General features: G+C 46.6%; 2 protein-coding genes across 2 annotated transcripts; one reads left to right on the top strand and one right to left on the bottom strand.

The window, feature by feature from the left end:
• Nucleotides 1–3,711: 3,711 nt before the first annotated feature.
• On the bottom strand, nt 3,712–6,228 carry PtA15_15A255 (uncharacterized protein; the record flags this gene model as incomplete). The annotated part of the gene is made up of 6 exons (XM_053163443.1): nt 3,712–3,894; nt 3,983–4,793; nt 4,889–5,117; nt 5,261–5,488; nt 5,619–5,655; nt 5,782–6,228. The coding sequence occupies 6 exons, from the start codon at nt 6,226–6,228 to the stop codon at nt 3,712–3,714; spliced, it is 1,935 nt and encodes a 644-aa protein (XP_053027418.1).
• A 3,728-nt stretch (nt 6,229–9,956) lies between these two features.
• PtA15_15A254 (uncharacterized protein) lies at nt 9,957–10,529 on the top strand (the record flags this gene model as incomplete). Its single annotated transcript, XM_053163442.1, has 1 exon — nt 9,957–10,529. One exon carries the CDS (start codon nt 9,957–9,959, stop codon nt 10,527–10,529), a length of 573 nt encoding a protein of 190 aa, XP_053027417.1.
• Between the last annotated feature and the right edge of the window lie 6,059 nt (nt 10,530–16,588).

The raw sequence follows: 16,588 nt of genomic DNA, 5'->3' as shown, positions 1-16,588 counted from the left end.
ATATGCATTGTGTGGCAGGCTCAACTATTTGCTTGGTCATTAAGAAAGACAGGATCCAGCTCAACGTTGCCAAATGTTCCACATGGTTATGTGTGATTTTTGGGCAAAGAGAGGTCACTGATGCAGGGTGATGAAGGAATAAACTGGAAGACATAATCTTTCCTCAAAAAAGGGTTTTTACTTCCTGTTGATAGGCTATCCCAAAAAAAAAAATCTAGCTACAGAATTCCTTTTTCAGTATCTTAATCAGAAAAGAGTCCAATAGGATAAAAAATAAAGAAACAGATGTGTGAAGGGAGAATCATCATTGGAGGAAACATAGTATTTGGAAATTTAACAAAGGTATCAACTCTTGAGCAAATCCCATAAACATATTCACTTTTTCAAACTGGAGAAATTTTCCATCATGATTTCCAGGTGAAAATGTACTAGTCTTTTGGTTGTACTTGAATGCAATGATTTGGATATAGGTTGAAAGCAATTCTAACTCTTCAAGAGCCCCCTTCTGACTGCCTCTTTTCCTCATCTGGATATATCTGTACCCCTTAAATTTAGGATCAATCATATTGTGTAAAAAATTCAAGTACTTCTTTATGTTGACTAACTCATGTATGATGTGAAAAGATGAATTCATCAAATCCAACTTGACTCCCAAGAGATTATCATTTTCCTTGGCCATTGCTAGGAAAAAATCCTTGTAATTTTCTTCAATAAAATTTAGTATGAAGAATTGAATAGTGATGTTGATATCATCAAAGATTTCAGGACCTGGATTGAGGAAAATTGCTTTGACCTCTTGAATTGTTGCTCTTATTTTCCAAATTTTGATCTCCTCATCTTTGTACTGTATCAAATCTGATTCTGGAAGTGATTTGGTTGAGATATGATCCTCTAAAAATCTAAATAACTGATCATTTTCAAGAAACAAATCCATAGTCTTACTCATTCTTCTCCAATCTATGTCTTCAAGATTTTTTAAACTAGTCTCAACTATATGATGCTGATAAATCAATTTGAGACACACGTAAGAAATGTGCCTCTTTTGGTTTTCAGCAAGAACTGTTCCAATGGTTCAAGATAGTGCAAATGATTCAAGAGGTTCAAAAATCAGTAACAAATAACCCCTATTTTAATTGGTTAAACAAACCCCCAAATATTTGGATCAGCAACCCCCATAGCTGTTTGATATTATCTGTTACATTTTCCAAGCTGAAGGAGGCACTACAAGCTGCACCAGTTTGGCTAGTTCATACCTCCTGGTCAAAGTAGCAAACTTTTTATTAGCTTGCTGGCCAGAAATAGCCATATTTTTGACATCTGGAAAGGCGAGGTAATTTTGCAACAGCCCCTGCCCTCATGACTGGTTTTTTTTTTGGCAGAAACACTCAAAATTATTTTTTCCTAGAATTTGGTCTAATGACCAACCAAGGATGTCCAAATTGATGATCTGGAAATCACCCAAGTTTGGAAGCTACTCTTCCATTTTGGGGCTATTTAACCAACAAACAATCCAATTATTATTGAAATTTTTTCCTTACCTTCAAAAAAACTCCTAAAATGTGATGAATAATGACTTCTTAAAATGTGCTTGCCACTAAAGTAAGTTGGAATGTACTTTTCAAACCCGCCATTGATTTTGAAAACTAAAACCATATTTATTGCAGCAAGATCCAGTATGTTGTTGGATTCAAATAAACCTTTGACATCTTGATTGTTTATAAAATGATGTTTGTGCAAGTAACCAATTGCTTGGAATACCAGGCTCTGTAGCCTTAAAGCTATCAAGGATTTGAATTCAATTGTATTGATTTTATTCTCCAGTTTGAATGAAGCAATATTTTTCAATAAATAAATTAGTTCCTTAGCCAAGATTTTTGGAACACACCTTTCAATCAATTCAATTTCATCTCTTCCTATCTTACTTGATTTGGAAAGAGTGGGTGGATTGGCCTCTTTCTTAGTGCTTGATGGAATTGCAGAATCTGGTTTCAACATCTTTTTTTCCCCTTGGGAATGTTTTGGATGAAGGTTATATAAAATTTCTCTTTTGTCCAGCTTACTCCGAAAAATCCCTCTCTGTATGGCTAGTAGGATTTTTCTATGAATGGACTTCAATGCATGAAACTGGTATTGAAAATTCACAATTTCTTGCTTCAACATTGTGTTGTTTTTGCAAGGAGTACCATCTACCATTCTGCCCTCTAAAAGCTTTTCCAAGTCCTCTTTCATGTACAAAAAATCATCCTTCATTGCTTTCATTTGAGCTGCCATTGGACAAATCAGCCAAAATTGACACTGTCAATATCAAATGAGAAGAAAAATATATACCCTTTTCCAAATCACCAAAACACACATTGAATGGTACCAAATCTTTAGGTTGTTTCTTCAAGCAGGATTGCTGCCTATGTAGTTGGGGAGCAGTAGCCATGTATTCAAAAATTTCACTTTCCTTTTCTAATAAATTGAAGCCTTCATCCAGCTCTATGCCGGGAAGGAATATTCTTCTGTTCACAATCTTGCCAGATATCAATATTTCTAAAATGTGTCGACTCAGGATTAGTTTTGTTTTGTATCTTGAAGACCCGAGTCATGGGGGTCGACTCACCTGGAGAATTTACGGGCACACATTCATTTGCTTGCAAGCAGCAAAAGACGAGCAGCTCGATTGCTAGAAGTGATAGAAGCAACATGCCAAGGTTTGTGTGGAGGCGGATTGATTAATCCCGCAACACTAGGGAATTTTTTGATTGAAGAAATAATGTTGCAGAGCGCGTTACAATACAACCAGTCAGTGGTTATGAAGAATTACCAAGTCTCTGAGTCTACTAACACACCGTGACCAAGCACGCTCCTTCTGGTCTCGGATTTTTCTTGCCCCTATCGCGTACATGCGGTGCTACTCCCTTCGTCCTTCGCAGGGTCCCTGAAGGATGTACTCCTATTTTGCTGTCCCCTTCAAAAGGAGACTGACGTGCCCGAAGGAGGCCCGCCACCGCCAAACTGCTCTCGCACCGCCGAGACCCAGTGGGTGAAACTGAAGACCCTTCGGCATTCGGAGGAAATGGAGGGAACAGCCTTGAACAGCCGAAAGAGAAAACCTCTGCCGCGAGATGTAAATACTGCAAGCGGAACGTTTTCCCTCTTCGCAGTTAATCTTCAAAAAGTATACACAGCGGGTCAACCTGGACGTCAGATTGGCATTGGTCAGGGCGTCCCCGCGGCCCCGCAAGTTGTGGACGCCCTCGCAATGCTTCTTGAAGGGCGACGCGGGCAGGTGCCCTGACGACACCTCAGATTTTGTTATTTATAAAAAATCCAATTCTGAATTTACAATGTGAAAATTCTTTTGATTTGAAAGTCTCAGCTCCTCTGATCTCAAGATTGTGTCAACATTTTCCAAAGGAACATATTGCCAATGTGATTATGAGTTTATCACTTTCAGACCACTGACTCAGAAGTTCTAAGGGAGAAAACCATAAATCACAAAACTGATGATGCGAAAAACGCTGATATATCAAGAATGAAGTGAATAATCGAATCCAACAACGAGGAGAGAGAGAGAAAAGGCAGAAGATGTTTTTACAAAGAGGAAGCATTGTTATGGTATATATAAGTAAAGCAGGATGGCCTAAGCTCTTGAAATTTGAGAGGGGAACTAGTCCGAAGTAGAGGAAGGAGGCCGCCGCTATAGACCGAGTGAAGAAAACAATTTCAGCCAATCCTGGCGAGATTTTTGCGTGCGGAGTCGATGAGCATCGAGTTATGATCTCCAGTCATGTCCCAAAAGCCTACGCCACCAATGCCTGCGGCAAGTGCATAGGAAGCCTTGATGCCAATGGAAATCGGATCATCATATGTGATAACAATGTTACGGGATTTGGAGAAGGCGTATGGCTAAAAACAAGAAAAAACAAAACCCCCACCTCTTCCAAGATCAGCATTGGAATATGGATATTCATCTAATCTGAATGATTCCACTTACAGTCGAACTACAGCGGTCCCATGCGACTTGGTAGTCGTTAATCCCATTTAGTCTTCCCTCACTATCCGCAAGGTTTTGTTGTACGATTCCCCATTTGAACAGGTCCGTGAACTGGATCTGGCTCCCGGAATGGCCGTCGAGATTGCCGGACCCTATACCCGAGGAAGCCGTACGGAGCAGGCCCGCCGGATCGTTCGAGCCCACGTCCATGAGCACCGGGTTGGTTGTCGTCGTCGCATGAAGTGTCGTCGTTGCATTAGGATCTAGCGTCTGTGTGAGATTAATGCTCATACTCGAGGTCTGATTGGTACCTGAGAGGAAGGTTTGATCGACACTCGGGGGGAGGGTTTGATTCACGCTCACTGCGGGTACCTGGACGACACTTGGTGGGATTGTGTTCGTGGATGGTGTCTGAACAACACTCTGAGGGGGCAAGTTCGTGATGGGTGCAGTAAGACTTGGTGGGGCTGCTGAGACATTGGGGGTTAAGCATGTTACTCCAGAAGGATCCCAGCACGGGTTTTGACGTTTGTTCAACTGCCGATTGACCTGGGCAAGATAGTGATCAAACCTACGGCTCATCTGCGGGATTTCAGAGCGCTTTCGATGGACTAGAGTGGTGACGGATGCATGGTTAATGTATCCATAAGCGGCCAGACCCATCAGGATTTTCTGGCGGGGGAAGCCGGCAGAGGTCCAGGTCTTGATCGAGCTGACCATGTTGGCCCCCGGCTGACTGCTGTCTTCGCATCCGTTCGAGAAGGGTGCATTGGGCCCGGGATTAGCCGTGGCGCCCCAAACATCGTAGTTCCTGTTAAAAAAAAGATATGCGCGTGGAAGTAAGTATGCTTCGCCTTCGAAACCTCCGATAAGACTGTTGACTGATAGGACCAAAGGTAAATTCACATGATCAATATGTAATCGAGCACCTTGCCGAACTCTTCCACATTCGTCATTCTACCTCCCTGAGCGTTAAGGAAAGTGTAATCGGTAACTGCAGCCGAGATAATCTTATGGGGTCCCAGCTTAGCCCTCAAAAGTTGAAAGAAGGAGAGCAACGCTGCCGAGTCCTCGCTCGAGACTATATTATCTTGTATCTGGGCCTGCCCTGGGTATTCCCAGTCGATGTCGATTCCTGGAATAATAATTGGCACCAAAAATAAAATCAGTGTTTGTATTATTCGCAAATGAAATAACTCTGAGCAGCTCTTTGAACCACAAGAATACATGATATGTCGGTTGGTAACTCTGAAGAAAACAAATAAACTGAAAGCTAACCATCTAAGTTATGAGTGAGCACGAGTTGATAGAGATTGTTGGCGAAGACCTGTCTAGTACTGTCACTCTTGACGGCGACTGAGAAGAACTTTGAGCCGCCCCAGCCGCCGACGGAGAGTACGACTCTGGTTCCATTCCCGTGTGCATAACCAACCAACTTGTCCAGCGTTTGCTTGGAGTCCGACTGGGTGAAGTCTACGCCATAGTTCTCGTTCGGGATCCCAAAGGCTGGCACATGAAGAGAAAGAAAAAAAAAATCCAAGCATCAAAATACCGTCCATTTAATCATGCTATATAACCTCTTTTTCTCAAACTTCTAATTTCCATCATTAAGCCAATAAGGCTAGGAAACACTGACCGAAATAGATGATATCAAACTTGTGATATTGGATGTGCTCAGGGGTCAAGATATCCAGACTCCAATCAGGAAAATAAGAGGCTGTAATAGGACCACGGACAGCGGAAGGAGGAGGGAGGAGGAGGGCAGGAGTTTGGATAGAAAGTGCTGGTAAAGGGAGCACGGATTGGGGAAGTAACTGGGGCAGAGATTGGGGGAGGGACTGGGGCAAGAGTTCGCTGAGTCTGTTGGTAGGCTTTTGGGGGCTGAGGGGGTGGACTTTTGGAGGCGGTTCGGTGTACGGCAAAGGGTTGACGATGAGCTGGCCGAGCCGGGCCCGAGGCGAAACGACGTCTGAGAAGGTGAACGGGTAAGAGAACGCCGGGAGGTCGCGTCTTTGGTGTCCGTTCACATCCTCCATCACGTCCGCCGGCTTCATGCACGTCCGATGAGGATACTCCTGCGTAAGATCAACACTCCGGGTGACGAAGCTTTTCAGCGTATTATGTTGGCTCTTAGGTGCTCGTCGATCTGGCGTTCCCGTCGACGATGACTGGTTAGCTTGAGAGCCACCCAGATAGCCGCTCCCGTAGATCATAAGGCCTGATGATATTAGGCGTACAATACGCATTTCGGAGAAGGTTTGTTTTCTGAATATGGATTTATGCTGAGTTTTGAGGGATAGATTGATAAGCTTGAGAAGTGGGAGCGCCGGGAGGGCTCTGGTGATTCGGGAGGGGTGTGTTCGGCTGTGGAGGAGAGCCGTACATCTTTCCCCCAAGGTTGAGTCTTATACAAACTCGGAGAGTGCCTGGCCTCAGGCTGTCGAGTCCGCGCATGACGCATGACTTTCTTTGCCAGTCAAGCGTTCAGATCCTTTATACACTTCAACCCTTAAGAGCATCTCCAACGGTCCCTGGATCGCGCAGACCCTGGGTCGCGGCCCTGGACCACATGTAACGGGGTATCCCATGTTATGGCCTGGTGTATACCTCTCCGGGGGAGAGTTGATGCCCGCTACGATTGTGTAGTCGGGTGGTACCTTTTCTTCCTTCCCCGGGGTTTTTACATCCCAGGCTTGGTCCACAGCGGACTTCCCAGAAATAGAGACCCGACAAGAGGCTGGACCAACTTGTCGTCGGCAATACCACAACTTGCCCGTTGAGCCACACAGACAGATGACCACCTTCTGGTCATCCTTCTGATTCTCGAACACCCGCCGGTCGTCCTTTCAATGACCGGCCATGTGCATCATGCCCGGTCATCGATAGGATATCCAGTCATGGTCATCATTCTCGCTGCCCGGTCATCGGTCATCAGTCTCGATGCCCGGTCTCCGGTCTTGATGACCGGCCATCAGTCTTGATGCCCGGGCATCGGTTTTGATGACCGGTCATCAGTCTTGATGCTCGGTCATCGGTCTTGATGACCGGTCATCAGTCTTGATGCCCGGGCATCGGCTTCGATGACCGGTCATCAGTGTCGATGCCCGGTAATCGGTCTCAATGACCTGTAATCAGTCTTGATTCCCGGTGATCGGTCTCAATGACCGGTCATCCTATTGATGACCGGTCATGGGCATCGATGCCCGGTCATCCTATTGATGATCGGTCATCGGCAGCGAGATCCAATTGAATGAAAAGAGAATCGGCCGGTAGGTGAGGTAGCGTGCGGTATAGTGTGCGTGGGGTGCGAGCTGGTGCGAGGTGTGGTCCAAGAGGCAACTGTTGGGTTGGAGCAGACTCGCCACAAGTGGAGGGCTGTGGCGAGTTGAGAGCATCTCTAACGGAGCCGCGACTGGGTGTTCGGGGGCGAACTTTGGCCGCCCGGGTTCCTTTCTTGCGCGCTAACGGAGCCGCAGAACGACCCTGGGAACATTGCCGGGGGCAGTCAAACCCGCAATCACCTGCTGACTTCTGCGGGTCGCCTCCCAGCCGCAATTGACCAGACACACCTCCATCCACTCGACTTCATTGGCAAAGACGCACACGCACCAACTCCTACTCGAAGCTTGCCAAGAAAGAACAAAATATGTATGCAATGATAACCGGGTCCGGTCACTGAGAGGAGCAAATACTACTCTCAATTACCGGCTCTCTCAACCAGTCATTGAGAGCAGCAAACAATCACCTCGTTGACCAGTTCTCTCCGGTCATCGAGAGGCGTAAACACTTTCCTCTGACTGGGCCCGTTCTGGTCATCAAGATACGTGCGTGGTCCTCTCCAGTCATCAAGAGGAGTAAACAACTCCGCTCAATGACTGAACGGTTCTCTCCGGCCATCAAGAGGTGTATAATATAAGATAACTCCTCTCAATGACTGGTCCGCTTGGGTCATCGAGAGGAGTATTGCCTTTGTTTGCTCCTTTCATCGAGATACATGCGTCCCGATGACCAGAACGTTCTGGTCATCAAGATACATGCGTCCCGGTGACCAGATCATTCTGGTCATTGATGGACATGCATCCTGATGACCAGAAAGTTCCAGTCATTGAGGGGAGTATGTTACAGCAGTTTCGGAAAAGGATGTTGCTGCCTCCCAAAAACCAAAAACCAAAAACCAGAGCCTGCAGGTTGTGCATGCGCCTGCATATGAACTGTGGGGCTGCAGATATCGGACGCTATTTGCAATCCTGAAAATCCAGCCCCGGCCGGCTCCCATACGCAAATGAGCCATTGACTCTGGCGGGGTACTGGCTTTGCTTTCTGCCAGGTACCCCCCCCTTCCCCCCAACCGCTGCCACCAACCAACCAAAGATTCATTCTTGACCACTTCCCGCCACCAAATCAAATCCCAAAATCTTGAATACCAATTCACCCAAACCTCAACATGTCTAACTCAAAAAATTTTGCCCAGTACTTCGATGCGCCCGCGCCAATCACCATGCCCCATTGGTACCCTCCCCCATCTGAAGCCAAAGGTAATTCGGGATTTCCTAACCCAGGCGGCTGCGGCCATCATCCGAGCTTTGCCGGCCACCCCAACTTGGACGCTGACCACCGTAATTTGGGCCCTGCTGGTGCAGCTACTGGAGGCGGCGCCCCATGCCATGTCTTGAACGGCCCAGGCCCCAGTCACACAGGCTACATTGATTATGGTACCGCCAGCCCATCTGGTCACATGCCCACCAACCTTGCAGGCCCCATCGACACCGGCCACGTAGATTTTCGCTATGCCGGTGGTCACCCGACCGGCTACCCGGACGGACTTGTTCGCAGCTACCCGGCCGGCCATGCAAATTTGGCCGCTGCCACCCCCGGCGCTGAACGGGCCCTTGTTGCTTTGGGTTCTTTGCCCACCGGCCCCGGAGGGCACCTTGCCATTGCACCCGCCACCCCAAGCTACCCCGGCCGTGATTTTGGCGTACCCCTGGCGCAATTGGGAACTGGGTCCCATTATGAATCTGAAGATGGATTCTACAATCCTGCCAATGAAGAGGAAAAACGAGTCATCACGCCAGTTCACATATTGTACTTGGTTTATGTTGAGAAGAAATTTTCCGACCCCCAGGTCCCATTGAAATTCATCAGGACAACGACTCACGCAACCCTGACTCCCTGGAAAACGGACATCACCGGATGGGACTTGTACAACTTCAAACGGGGCCTTTCGGCCTACCTGAACTCACAAAACAACATGCTAGAGTTCATGATTGAGGCGGAGGCTGAAGGATTGCTCAAGTGGGTTGGATACATCATGAACGACACTGTGTATCCGAAGTCTTGCCTGATCACCCTTGATACCAAGGACACCTTTGCCTTATTTGCCGCGCAGTCCAAAAAGGTTCACAAGTCTCCCTGTCATGTATCGGTCTCCATGGCCAATCCAGAGAAGGGCAAGAAGGACGAGGCCAGTGTAAGTTGCTTGTTTGAATTATATTTGCATTACTCTTGCAAACAGTTGCTGATGGGGTTTCTTGCATTTAGAATACCGAGTGCAACAATATTCTACGAATGCAGTATGGGAATGCTGAAGAGCGGAAACAAGCGGAGCATTTAATGCGGCGCAAAGAAGTCAATGTGAGTTTTTATGATTTCATTGCTTTGGGGGCCATTTCTGATACGGTTTGACCTGCAGCCCAAGGCGGTCTCGGCGTCCAACAGGCAGATGATCTGCATGCAGATCCGGGAGTCGTGCCTGCAGCATCCGAATGCGGCAGCCAAGGGCCTCACGTTAACCTTCCAAGATGATCCATTGTTGTACATGGTCATTGGGAACAATCGGATCTGGAACTGGACGGACGCGATCAAACGAGGGGATGCCGGAGTCGACCTGACCCATCCGCCGAAGCAGGAGGTCGACCCAATCTTTGTCTGGCTGGAGAAGAAAACTAATTCCCCACGACCTACCAGACAAATTATGCGCAATGTCTCAACTCCGACCCGTCGAGGTCGAGGTGGGGGCATGATTGGTACTCTGCCATCAGGTCGATCTCACAACACCTTCCGAACCCCTTCTGTGTCATCGGTCCCACCATCCTCATCCCCGCTATTGTCTCTATCTTTGATTCCACCTTTGATTCCTCCATCCTCCTCAATGGGAGGTTGGATATCTCATACTAGTCCCGGTCGCCATAAAAACCCGTGGTTGGAGTCGGTATCCCCCTCGCGATGTGACAATGCATGCGAGTGGTGTCAGGAGGCTCTCCCTGATCTTCCACTACTCGGAGTCGAACATTTGGGTACCTTGGAGCAGTACATCGGTATATGCAATATTGGCTTAAAGGACGTTCATACTCGGATCCTCTTGGAGCACAACAAGATAACTCACTGGACTTATTTTCGCCGCGTGCATCCGGACAACCCACTCATGATGAAGTTTGCCGAAGGGCCGGCTCAGCAATTGTGTGACGGAATTGCCCTATGGGTGGCCACCCTCCAGAAGAACAGGCAAGAGATTGAAAACGAGGTCAAATACGCATCCAATAGATAGATAGATAGACCGAGACATCAAAACAAGTCTGAATTTAAGCTTATGCAAATGCTTATCCATGAATGTTTTCCTCTCCTGCATGCTCATTTAACGGTTGTTTTCCAATATGTCTCCATAAATTTTCACTCTTTTTGTTCTTAGCATCTAGTCATCACATAACAGATAAAGAATGAAAATTGGATTAAGTTAAGGAAATCATAAATTTAACTGAGGTTTGTACGACATTCGCGGTCCTCAACCATTGTCCAAGATGGATTGCGGTGATCAACCATTCTCCAAAAAGGGTTGGTCATCTGGGTGCTATAAGGATCAAACGGTCGTAGCATTTGAATCTTGAGTTCAAGTGACCAGGTTCCTACGGTTATTGCGGTCGTCAACCAGTAGTTAAAATGGTTGCAGTAGGACAATTGGAAGTTATAATTGTAGTCCATCTCTTTGCAGCCGGGGATGATGGCATTCCAGAATACCTGCTGTCCTACCCGGCCCATCGAGTCCAATGTTGTAACAGCTGCGCTGCTTTTAGCGCAGCGAAGCGGTTTTTTGTGCCGCTGCGCGTAGCGGCCAGACCGCTGCGTTAACCGCTTTTTGTTTTCCTGGGAAAAAAAAGATAATTTTAGCGCGCTAAAAGAAGCAGTCACATAGCGCTGAACCGCTGCGCTTCAGCAGTAGCGCAGCGGTTTGAAAAAGAAGAAAGAAAATGGTCTAAATCATGTTAAAAGAGGTTTAACATGCAGTTAAATTCCGCTATCCGCTAAATTAGCGGATAGCGCAGCGGATTTCCACTTCCGCTGCGCTATTGCTAATTGCCCTGGGTGGGTAGCGGTCAACCGCTGCGCGTAGCGAGTAGCGCAGCGGTTTTTTCAACAGCTTCCGCTACTTGCCTCTGGGACGTAGCCATGTGACCGCTGCGCTGCGCTAAATGACCGCTTTTTTTAGCGCAGCGCAGCGTTTACAACGTTGTCAAGTCAAAGGATTCCATGATAACCTCCCCAGCCCCACCTGATGATTCCTCACATGCGGCCGCCACGTCCGCCACGAAGTCCTCAAAAAGGGTTTCTTTCACTACAACTTCCATGGTCACGGCATGTGGCTTGAATACTCGGGTCCACCATGGGCCGCGTCCGGTTGAATTAGGGATGTAAATGTCAATTGAGGTGTTGATCGTGCATGTGTGTCCCTATGGTATGAAATAATATGAGCAAGGCAATCTGCGCAATCAAACGCGCAGACAATCCCTAACTTACCGCTATGATGGTCATACCATCCTCATCATCCAAAATAGGAGAAAGGCTGCGGAATCGAGACATTGCTCTGGAGGGCTTGTGACAATGGGTGGTAAGTGCCCCGAAGCGATGAGGGTTTATATTTCATATCTCCTCAATATTATCAACAGCTGCTATCATCTCAAGGCATGTCTGTCTTGAGGCGTGTTTGCCCAAAATGATCAACAGCTGCTCTTGTCTCGAGGCTACCAAGGAGATGAGTGTCTCATCATCTTGATTGAATAAGTGATCAATCAATATGATCACCACTCGCGGCTACCAAGCGGATGAAACTCATCATTCAAGATGTTGTCTCGAGGCTACCAAGGAGTTGAATGTCTCATCCAACAGCTGAATAACTGATCAATCAAGATGATCACCACTCGCGGCTACCAAGCAGATTAAACTCATTAATGCAGACAATCTTCACTCATAAAAAATGGCCCAGTAAAAGAAATCTAGTTGGATGAATTAGAAGTTAAGAGTTCCTAGGATAAACTAGGAAAAATAAAGCGGCAGCATTGGAGATATGACAAGTTCAATTCTGTTGATAAATTATAGTAGGAGGACATGTGTCCGCAATCAAGGTACAAAGATCACATTAATTGGGGGGTCCCCAAGCGGCGCAGGTAATTGGTGATAATGTCAGCGTCGCGGGCCTTTCCAGTTAGAACACAATCCCGTTTGAGATGCATCTTGAGGACGGCAAACAGCTTCTCAATGGGGTTAAGATCTGGTGAGTAAGGAGGTAGGTAAATTAATACCACTCGTTGTTTGTTGCAAATCTTCTGGATAGTTCCGTGGTGTATTTTTGTGTTATCAAGAATGAGGACGCTGTTTTTCGCAGGAAACGGAGACATCGTCGGTATCTTTCCATTTTTTTAGTCGTAATCAAAGCCATGTACCACATAAGTATCAATACATATTCCAAGTAGATAAACAAAATACATACATACCAATACATTAATCAGAAAAAACTCAAAGTCCAGGCGGGTGATTGATCCCTCCTGTATAATGCTGCCTAATACACCGAAATCTAGAGATATCGCCGGCAGGACACTGTATTGTGTTGAATTGCGGACCTTGCGAATCCGTTTTGAGCAAAAACCCTTCTTTGTCCAGCAAAATCGACGCTGCTGTACCTCCAAGCAAACCGCACTTTCATCTGGAGAGAGAAGAAGGGAAGAAATGAAATTCTGATTGATCAGTGTTGGAAAAGAGGGCCATCAAAAACAATAAACGACTCACCAGTAAAGACGAGGTAGTCGGCGGGTAGTCTGCCTACATCCAAGCAAAACTGAGCTTGCTTGACTGGGCATTGAGCTGGGTTGATGGTGCGTGCAACAACACGCGCAAGACCCAACCTGGTGGTTAACTCCCGGTGAATAGTCGTCATACAGACTTCAATTCCTTCTTGAGCCAAACCGGATTGAATTTCATCGAGATACATTGTTGGATCGCCCTGTATCATCTCCCAGACAAACTCGCTTTGCTCTGGTGAGAGCCGGAGAGGTCAACCGCGCGCTAGGTATTCAGAAGGATCCCGCACCACCGCTCGAGTCGAGATGAAGAGCGCCTTCCACCGCACAAATGATCAAGTTGATATTTCATAGCCAATTGTATGGTTGATTTGCACGGGGGTGTAACCTTTCATCAGCAAGCGGACGCAAACGGCCTTGATTTCTGGTGCATACAAAACAAATCCCATGACAACGGCGACGATTGGATGATTCAAGATTTTGGGATTCGATTTGGTGGCGGGAAGTGGTCAAGAATGAATCTTTGGTCGGTTGGTGGCAGCGGTTGGGGGGAAGGGGGGGGTACCTGGCAGAAAGCAAAGCCAGTACCCCGCCAGAGTCAATGGCTCATTTGCGTATGGGAGCCGGCCGGGGCTGGATTTTCAGGATTGCAAATAGCGTCCGATATCTGCAGCCCCACAGTTCATATGCAGGCGCATGCACGACCTGCAGGCTCTGGTTTTTGGTTTTTGGGAGGCAGCGACATCCTTTTCCGAAACTGCTGTATACTCCTATTGATGACTGGAACGAGGGTGGTGGGTGGCGCTGGAGGAGTGATCTGCCTGTTGGATTGCGGGTTGAACAGCCAGTCCATAATTGGAGCTGAGCCGCGACTGCTGTGACATGTGCTCGTGGGCCGGGGAACGCAGGCCAACTGCCCCCCGGACCGTTGGAGATGCTCTGAGGCGACTCGGGAGGCGTTTGGCGAGTCGGATAGCAAGTCCGTTGGACCCTGGCAACTCACCCGACTCGCTAAATTGGGGTCGCAAGTCCCGCTTTAGCAAGTCCGTTGGAGATGCTCTAAGCCAGTATCCCGTGCGGGATATCCGGGAGACAATCCGGGATATCTGGTGCAGGACCTCAAATCACAGCATATATTGGAGATCCGAGGTTCCGTAACCTGCGGATATGGACAGATATCACGATATCCGTGATATTTCCAAATCCCACATTCTTATCAGATTGGCACACTCCTATACATTTTCACTAGTGACGGCAATTGGGCAGGCCCTCCATTGGGCCACCCAAACCAGCCAGGTTCAGGCCAGGTTTGGTGTGAGCCTGGCCCTGGCCCGGAGAAGATTTTGGGGGGACTTGTTACTATAATTCAAGATAAGAGATTTGATAAGAAGAAGAGGATAGGAAGATCTGAGAGTAGATCCTCAAAGTTTTGATGATGACTGGTGGGCACTAACTTCCACTGGCTATGCAACAAACTTAAGGGTTGGCAGTCAAGTTGTGCTAGAGATGCAACAGCCTCTTTTCACAATATTGTGAAAAGTGGAAGAAATATGAAGTAGACAAGTCTAATCAGCCACAATTTTTTATACTATATCAAAGATAGTCAAGGTTCTTTGAAGGGAAAACTATGTGGTTTGTTTCTGACAAAAACCACAGAAAAAGGATGTCAGCTGGCTACTATAGCAGAGCCACCGTAACATGAAAATAAAAAATAGTATTACATATGAAAGAGATATTATTACACTCTTACACACGTAATACCATAAAATAAAACATAAAAATAATTACCTATGAAAGAGACATTATTACTGTCTCTTACATAACTATAAATCTGAATATTATGTTATATTCTTAATCTACGCCCAAATTAACCTAGGGTACCCCACTTACAGGTACCCTTAATTCTCACTGCTTTATTGTGTAATCACCCAATTAGAATTCACAATGTACCCTCGAGTTGAGCAACCTGTATGCTTGTATACATATGTACATATTCTTATAACACTTCAATAGCCACAAAACTGAAGTGTTATGTTTAGTTTAGAAGATAGCCCAACTCAGGTTGAGTTAACTCTAAACCCGCAGGCTGCACGCTACGTCTAAAGACGGCGCAGAGCCCTAAAAATGAATGAAACCCTAAGAGAGGCTACCTGTACATTACAGCACGCCCACCAGGGAAGTAATGACATCAATTCTGCCCCTCCACGTGAAACACTACACACATTACATAAGCTGTACATATGTAATGATGTCACATGGATGCAAAAAGAATACTCCTGACGCATTAAAACAATTCAATACCTAATGCATACACAGTACAGACCAATTGGGAAGCACTGTGGCCCATTTGAATAAATATGAGACACGTAACAGCTCATCTGCCTGGATGAGGGAATCCTGAACTGTAGGCGCCCACAAATGGCCAGTACATATTCCCAAAAGAAGACTAGCTTCTATGGCGCCATCAGCCAGGCTGGAAATCCGCCTAAAGGCGCCCCAAATAGGCTAGTACATCTTCCCAAAGAAGAATTAGCCCTTGTAGCGTCAACAGCCTGGCCAAAAAGCGCCCACAAGTTGGCCAGTGGCCCTGTAGCTCCCCCAGGCGCCCCAGAGAGCTGCCACGGGTATTTAAAGGGCCCTCTGGCCGCCCCAAAGGGCCTTTCCTCACGCTTTTACATACCTACTTGAATTTACCCGCCTTCAACACGTGCTCAATAGCCTGTTTCTAGCCTGGTAAGTCCCTTAGTAGTTGTTTTTAGCCTCATTTTGTCGCCAGAAACTGCCCAGTGTCCACCAAGCCTTCAGAATCAACCTCTTCAAGCGCTTTCAACTTCCCAGTTTCTACCCTGAAGAACCTCAAGACTTTAAGGGCTTTTTACTAGTAAGTTCAAACCCCTTTCTCTTGAGATTCTTCGCCATTCCTTGCTGGGATTTAAACCACACCTGTTTACAGGCCCCAGTGTTTGCTTTTGAGGGATTAAACACCCCTGATTTTATCAGGCCCCTCTTTATTTAATTATATTAATTTTGTTAATATAATTACGCCATTTTTCATATATTTTACGCCATAATTACCAATATATCATTGGAATTATCCCTTGGACTTTTGTCCCAGAGTTTTATACTCTTTTATACTAGTTTTGCACCACGTGTAGCTAGAAGGAGTAGTCCTTGGCATCACGGAGGCTGACAAAGGAGGATATGCAATTGGATTGATCCTTGGAATAAGAGGTCTAAAATTATATGGACCTGTGATTGAAATAGAGAGAGCAATACAAGAGGGGAGAGGAAACATTCAAAAGAATAAGAGGTGTACCTCTGAGATAGTCAAGGCTCAGTGAAAAAGGGTACTGACTCCCAATATTCCTGGTGGTGATACTGGGAATGTAGTGGCCTTTTGGTTGGTGATCCTGGGGTGTCTCTGGGTGGGGTTCTGGTTGTCTGAAGTCTGTGTATTCTCCAGCAGCATGGGGGATCCTGAATTCAAAAAGTTTCAAGGTTGGCTGACATAATCAAATATGTACATGTGGTTGGAGCA

The sequence above is a fragment of the Puccinia triticina genome, chromosome 15A (assembly GCF_026914185.1).
Source record: "Puccinia triticina chromosome 15A, complete sequence".
Taxonomy (NCBI): Eukaryota; Fungi; Basidiomycota; class Pucciniomycetes; order Pucciniales; family Pucciniaceae; genus Puccinia; species Puccinia triticina.
Note: the sequence above shows the minus strand (reverse complement) of the source record. Positions and strands in the feature narration are given on the sequence as shown.